The sequence below is a fragment of the Passer montanus genome, unplaced genomic scaffold, assembly GCF_014805655.1.
Source record: "Passer montanus isolate IOZ18808 unplaced genomic scaffold, ASM1480565v1 scaffold127, whole genome shotgun sequence".
Classification (NCBI taxonomy): domain Eukaryota; kingdom Metazoa; phylum Chordata; class Aves; order Passeriformes; family Passeridae; genus Passer; species Passer montanus.
The window spans coordinates 627,524-634,863 of record NW_024359499.1 but is presented as its reverse complement, the minus strand read 5'-3'; the positions used below and the strand labels follow the sequence as shown (position 1 = coordinate 634,863).

At 51.0% G+C, this 7,340-nt stretch overlaps 1 protein-coding gene across 9 annotated transcripts in view; it reads right to left on the bottom strand.

Moving 5' to 3' along the window:
- Window positions 1-300: 300 nt before the first annotated feature.
- The window catches only part of PPP1R12B (protein phosphatase 1 regulatory subunit 12B), a 132,414-nt gene continuing 125,374 nt past the window's right edge, over window positions 301-7,340 (bottom strand). For 5 of the 9 annotated variants that reach the window (XM_039698577.1, XM_039698575.1, XM_039698578.1 and 2 more), the window contains one exon: window positions 301-3,408. Coding sequence is in view for 7 of the 9 variants with exons in the window: in XM_039698575.1 (XP_039554509.1) it covers window positions 3,322-3,408 (87 nt within the window). In the remaining 2 variants the exon portion in view is untranslated. Of the gene's footprint in view, window positions 3,409-7,095; window positions 7,277-7,340 lie in introns of all 9 variants that reach the window. The other 4 variants (XM_039698573.1, XM_039698574.1, XM_039698579.1 and 1 more) reach the window with 1 other exon arrangement.

The window sequence follows — 7,340 nt, the reverse complement described above, 5'->3', positions numbered from 1 at the left end:
TTCTGAGCAGAGCAAAAACAGGGCTTGCAACCAGAGTGGGAAATGGGCCTGATCCCCAGTGTGGTGCTGAGGAAGATGGCACCCTGTCCTGTTTTATCTTCCCACTGATGGGTGCTTTTCAGGGATGTCCATCCCAGTTCCTTCATTTCAGCTTCCCCTAAAAAGGTACCTGTGTTGTAGGTGCAAAACTTTTGTGCTTTTATGGATGATGGATATTGTTATGCCATGAGGATTTTGGGAGAAAAGGAATTTTAGCACAGACAACTTGTAATTCCAGAAAGATGGAAGCAAAGTCAATGCTTCTATTTTATCAACTCTTACTTTATTCATTTATAAATACTGTTGTGTTTACAAGCATCATAGCTGTGAATATTATTCCCAAACTTTCAAACACATAATACTTATAATACTATATAACAACAACCAGTAAAACAAATCATTCATCTCAGGGTTTGAAAGGCCACTCAAAAGTTGCATAAAAATACATTCTCTCCCCATCTCATCAGCCAGTCCTGCTTCTCCAAGGAGTTTATTTACATAGAGCCATCACCAAACTTGCAGCCACAACAGGTGGGTTCATCCCAAGCAATAAAAATTAACTCACCCCAAGCAATTGCTTAGAAAAAAAAGCTCATGTTCCCCAAGGGAGACCACGTCTGGCAAATGCTCTGGTTCCAAGAGGGATGAATTTTAAAAACCTATTTGCTCTGCACCTTGTGCCAAGCACAGGGTTTGAGGTGTCCTGTTTGTCACCTCCTCAGTGCACTGGTTATGTCAGGCAAGAAGTGAGACAAAAAAAATCCATTCTCAAGAATTTGATTTGCAGCTGCGCCGCCACCACGAGACGCTCACGGCTTTGGCTGATCAGGGACACTGAGCTGTGGGGGCCCAGGCTCAGAGAATCCAGTGCTAAGCAGACACTTCAGCTAAAGTGGTTTGGCTTTGCAAGGTGCCACTCAGAACGAGCCTCCCACAGCCCTTCCACTCTGCTCCTTGGGAGAAAGCGCAGTGAGTGTCCTGGTAAGAAGGGGCAAATCATCAGTGCGGGATGGATTTGTCAGATTGGGTTGAACCCTCTCCCTAAAACAGACACCAGGCTTCTTCCTGCTGCCAGGAACCTGCCCGTGAGAAGGACAGGGTCTTGATTCTGAACTCTCCTCCTCATCCTGCCGGGATGGGTGGCCCAGCTGGGGAGTGTCCCCTCCTCCACGCGGCACAGAAGGGACAGGGCTCCTGATCCCCGACCTCCTGAGCAGAGCTGAGCCCGAGGCTGAAGCGAGGAGCGGTCACCAAGAGAGAAAACATCAAGAACGGCAGAAGTACTCACAGAAAGAGTGCACCAAGAGGGAGCGGCGTGCAGGGGAAGCATCGACTGGATCTCAAGACTTAAAGCTGTTAAATAGAGCAGGGTTAAAATCAAGGAATATAAAAAGGATGCCTGGCTTAGGCAGTGCTCTGCAGAAACCCTGATGCCTTTACCAGCTTTGGTCTCTTCCTCCCAAAGCTCAGCAGCAGAGGCAGGGCCTCAGTACCAGGAGAAACGGTGCCTCAGCTGCACAAATGGCTCCACCAGCTGAAGAGCAACTTGTGGTCAGAGCTGCCTGGGGAGACCTGGCAGCTCCAGGAAGAGCAAGAGAGGTGGAAACAGGCAGGACAGGGAGGGGAAGGGGGGAAAATGGAGAATTAGGGCAGGGGGAAAAAAAAGAGAGAAAACCCCAGAGAGAGGAAAACAGAGATGCTTTCTGAGGCAATAACCAGCAAAAGGTTCAAAAAAGCCCAGGATTGCCTGATAGAGATAAGTTTTACCCTGCTGAGCAAGCTCAAGTATTCTGCTCATGTTCAAGTATCTCATGTCTCTGGGAATGGAGAGTTCCCCCAGCCAGAGCCAGCAGAGCTGCTCAGGAACATGGTAGAGCTGCTCCATGGCCACCTCCAGGTTCAGTGACCAAGAACTGCTGTCCTTGGCCAGAGAGAGAATGGGGAGTTGAAGGACAAAGGGGATGAAAGGACAAATATGGAAGGGTGTAGATGGGAGAATGTTTTGGATGCAGCTGGATGTCTCTGAGAGGGAAGGTACTGTTTGAGAGGAGCCAATGTCTAAATGCCCATGGGAGAGAACAATTCCAAACTGTTTAGAGTGCATGTGTATTGAAGACGAGTATTTCTGGGGGTTTCCTTCAAGGTCAAAGCTTATCAGAAGTTTCTGACAGGTCAGAAGACTTTAATCATGGTGATTCAGTTACCAGCAGCTCCTTGTCCCTCTGACACTGACACACCCTGACCTCTCCAAGGTGTGTGGGACAGGATGCTGGCATTTTCTGGCTACAAATCCTACTGCAAATCAAAGGGAGGGTACCTGAAATACCAGCCAGGCTCTGCTATGGGGCTCTGCCTTCAGGGAGGCAGTGGGAGAATGTCCCAGATGGCTTTTGGGAAGGGGAGGCTGGTTTCTGGCATTGGCACAGCTCCCTGCAAGGTGACTGATGCTCACACACAGATGAGAGCGGCAGAGGGTCTGTAGGGGTTCAAGTTTGTCCTTCACAAAGCTCAGCAAGTGCCTGCGATATATCCTGTCCCAAGGAACAAGTGTCCAGGTGGCAACTGTATGCTACCAACCACAGACAGGAGCCCTGGAAGGACACAACGTGACACAGGATCACCCAGGCTGTGGGGGAAAGGGAGGGTGAGGGGTAAGGGTCTGACACCAAGTGTCAGCACTGATGTTTCTGTAAAGGTTCAAAATCTTATCTAAAATAGAAGACTCAGTCTACTGGGGCAAGAGGAAAAGGTGTCTGTGCAAAACAGCTCATCAGCCTGTGACAAACGTGAGCTCTGGTGGCTTTCACAGCATCACATTTAACCAGAGTCCCACGTCTCAGTGGACTGATGTGCATCCTCAGAGTCCCAGCCCATGTTCACATTTCCCACCTGTAAAGGCCTTGGATATGCTGGGTTAGTTCTTCAGATGTCACTTTTTACAGTAGGAGCTTCCCACTCCAGGTCAGAGTCCAAAACCAAATACTGAGCTTTTGGAAGAAGTTTTGGCAGCTCAAACCCAGTCCTCACATTTCTCCCTTGAATAAAATGTCCGAGATACCACAACATGCATAAATTAAAAAAAAAAAAATGGCAGGGGGTGTGTTGGGGGGAAACAGGGGTAGAAAGGGAATGTACAGCAAAGGGCAGGGCAAGGCAGGTGTGACATTGATCCCATGGCTGAAACACTTGCTGTACGTGACGGGAAGGAAGGGGGTAGGGCTCGGTGGGGGGTTGGCAGCTGGTGTAGGACACCCCTCCTTGTCCCTCCTTTGCTCTGGATTCCTATTTGGAGAGTTTGCTGATGACACGAATGAGGGCTCCGTTCTCATCCTTCAGCCTTTGGTTGTCCGACTTCAGCTCTGTCAAAATCTGTGGAGAGACAAAGAGCAGTGGGATCAGAGGGGCTCAGGGGGCCAGAGGGGGCACTGCATCCCCTCCACCAGCACACTCCATGGCTCTGCAGCATCTCCAGAGCTTTTACAAGCTGGCTGCCAGGCGTGAGGGGTGAGAGGGACCTCGAGCACAGCACTGACCAGGGAGCCCTGGTGCGAAGCAAGGCCACAGCCCCAGCAGCAGGGCAGGACCAGACCAGCAGGGCAGGAACCATTTCTGAGCTGTTTCACCCCAAACCTCTGCCCAGAGGCTAAATACAGCTCAGCAAACAAGTAAAGCTGGTTTTTCGGATATGCTTTTTTCATTTTTCCAGGACTAGAAGGGAAACCAAAGGTCTGGAATTTTCATTTAGGACTGGACCTTGCAAAATCTCTTTAGAATACCCACAAATCTCCCTGGGACCCTACAGATGTGTAATACAGTCCCAAGTGCTGAGGCCAGAGGACTGGTAGAACACACTGACACTGGAGGTACCTCCTGGGTGCTCAGCTGAGGTTGCAACAGACAAAAGCCTTTGGAAACAGAGAAGAAATAGCTTCAACAAGACCCTTCCAGCATTTCCCCTTGGCATAAACCCTGCTGGCTTCCTGTGGGCAGTCAGTGACCTTCCCTGGGCTGTTCCCAACCGCTGGGCACCAGAGGGAGACCCCTGCTCCTGTCAGGGGTGTGACACACAAGGGGTCACTCCCAGCACAGTGCCAGCAGATCACAGAGTGACCAGCCCCAAGCCTGCAGGGGCACCCAGGGCAGGGTGGGATCACACATATGGCACCTGTATGAGCTCAGCCACGACTTCTGTCTGCCAAGGTGCATCTTGGAGGAATTCCCTCAAATTAAAAATCTGCATTAAATCTTCTCCTTCCTCCTAACCTGGTGTTTCAGCTTTGACCACAAAGTTCTGCCCCCTCCACCTGCAGTCCCTCCATGATGACCAGCTCCGAGTGTGGGCAGCTCCTGGGGCAGTTCCAGCTCCCACCAGAGCAATTCCCTTCTTCCACGGCTGGGCCAAGCCATGTGGGCCCCAGCACACCCAACTCCATCCCTGTGGGCACTGCTGGTGGATGTTTCAGGTGAGAGGTTTTTTAGAGAGGGAGGAGGGGCTGGTGCTGCATGGTGGGATATTGTGGGAAGGGTAAATCCATGTGCTGGGCTGACAGGTGCACCACCATGGCTGGGCTGTCACCAGAACAGCACTCATGCCTCCTTGTGCCACTTCTCATGGCCAAAGAAGAGGCACTGCCATCAGCATCACCAAAGTGATCAGCAGCTCAGAGGTACAGCAGAGCTCTTGATAGCTCTGCACTCCTCTGTTTCCCCCTGAGCTTCACCTCCCACTCACACCGGTGCCTCCCAGTGCCCCAAGAGCCCCACCAGTCAGTCCTGTCAGACCCCTGTCACTGCCTGGGGTGGCTCTGCAGTGCCCATTGCTGTGACAATAGGCGTGTGAAGTCCTGACACTTGTTTTGGTGGAGAGAACCTGTCACAGCTCCCAGAAATGATGCAAGAGAGAACCACTCCAGTCCCAGGGCTCAGCTGGAGCCTGACAGGGTTGTGCCTCATGGGGAGCTTCGTGCGACCTTGTCACTCATTTGAAAATGAAGGAGTGTAAGCACACGTGCAATAAGAGCCTCTGGACACGTTTCCTGGTCATAACCCAGCTCCACCAGTGCCCAGTGAGGCTTCCTGAAAGCTGCACATCAGCCTCAGACAATACAAGCCCAGGCGTTCCTCCCTTTGAAGCAGACCAGTCTCAAGTCAGGTGAAATGAGCCCCGTGGGAAAAGGCTGGAAGTTTCTAGCAGCTTTATGGAAGTCTCACAGGAAGGGTGAGCAGGGGTGTGCCCAGCCCCAGGGACTGGCAGGGCTGGCCATGATGCAGCGTCAGTGTCACCTCGGTTTGGGCTGGAGGCTGCTCTGACAGCAGGGCTGTCCCTGGGGCACTGCAGAACACAGCTCCTCAGAAACCATGTGCATTCAGAAAATGAGATTCTGAAAAGCACTGCTGCCAGAGCATGGTACTTCTGGCAGAGCTTAAACCAGTGACACCACTGCACAGCTGTGATGCCCACAGCCACCACTGAGGCACAGTTTACACATACACCCTGTGTTAGACCTACTAAAAGAGCTGAAAATGAATCAGCAGAGCTCACAAACCATGGCTCTCCCCCAGCTTGGGCACGGGCAGGGAACTGCAAACCTGTAAGTGAGGAGGGAAGCATGAGCCTCAGCCAGAGCAGAGGGGGATGGAAGGACAGAGGTAACATGAGCATGTCCTGGGAGGAGGAGAGGTGACTTGCAGGTTGTGAAACATCAGTTCTTTGTCTGGAAATAATTTTGCCCAATTTTCCCTCTCAGATGTCAAAGCATGTGGGGAAGGAGAATGACTTAAACTCATGGTTTATGAGAAGAAATGAGGCAGGGTCAGGTTGGAGGATAGTTCCACAGATTAAAACCAGAATGGCTGTGAGATCATTTCACCTGACCATCTGCACAATCCAGGGCACACAATATAACACCCGACTCTCCTGGCCCTTGTGACACACATGTGGGCTTGAGCTGAGACTCCTGGAAAGGGGAAGCCACAATTCCCCTGGTTAGTTTGTTTCTGTGGTTAATCAGCCTTGATATAATTTGTGTGCTAAGAATAGATGTTTTTATTCTGTGGTGCCACTTCCAGCCCACAAGAGCACATGACTTCTTGTGTCTCAAGGGATATGACTATCCCTACTAACCTGCAAAGGACAGGCAGGCCCCCAAGAAAGGAGCATTTACAGCTTTATTTTAGCATTGAACCAATGAAGTAGCAGGAAGAGATGAAATTTAACTGTGTGATGTGTGAAGGCAAAGCTTAGGGAAGACTCATCCTTGGGTTTCCACCATTAATTGTCCTGGATTTAAAACAGAAGATGAAAACACAGAGCACTCCTGGTCTGGCTCCTGCTGCATTCCCCACCCTGTGCCAGCCCACAGGAGGCAGGGGAATGCTGAGTCTGTGGACTCATACTCAGAAACTTCAGTTTAAAATAAGGAAAAGAGCTTGTCATTTTTGTTTAAGTGACCAAGAAAACCTGCTGAGGACAGCTCACTTTGTAGTTTTTCCAAAAATACCCTTTCTGTCTAAAATGTTTGCTTTTCACAACATCCCTGAAAATTTCCTGACTTTGGATAATCTGATTTGATGAGTGCTAGCTTCTCCCTGAACTAAGTCCAATTAAAAATAATTAGATTATAAGCAGACATGTAGCACAAACCACCTATTTTAAAGTGTCCAAGGCCAGGCTGGACAGGGCTTGGAGTGACCTGGTCTAGTGGAAGGTGTCCCTGCCCATGGTAGGGGGTGGAATGAGATGAACTTTAACGCCCCTTCCAACACAAACCATTCTGTGGGTCTGTTTCAAGGCAAAGTACCAGGCAAGGAGCTGCTGACACTGCCAAGCCACCCCAAAGCCATTCCCCAGTGCTAAGCTGGCAAGGGCAGCAGCATCTGCCAAGCAGAGCAAGAGCCAGGGGTGAGCAGAGCTCCAGCAAAGCCCTGCCGTGGCAGCAGCACCATGCTCTGGGAATTCAGAGATCCTCTGCCACAAGCTTTTGAGCCAGAAGCTTCACCAGGCACCCTGGAGAGCAGAGGCGAGCGGGAAGCGCCCAGCCAGGAGCGGAGACCTGCCTGGAAGAGTGGAAGAGGGAGGCAAGATGAGCCGGAGGGAAAGCAGCTACAGCTCCTCTGATTCCGAGGGCTTGGAGGGCAGAGAAAGTCTGGCTACGACCCGGGTCAGAGCCCTGTTCTCAGCCAGCAGCTGCTCATTCATCTGCCTCAGAGTGTGAATCTGTTTGAGCTGGTGGAGATTCTGCAGAGAGTGAGAGGAGTGGACAGAGAAATACAGAGAGAACATCATGGAAACGAATGGGCAC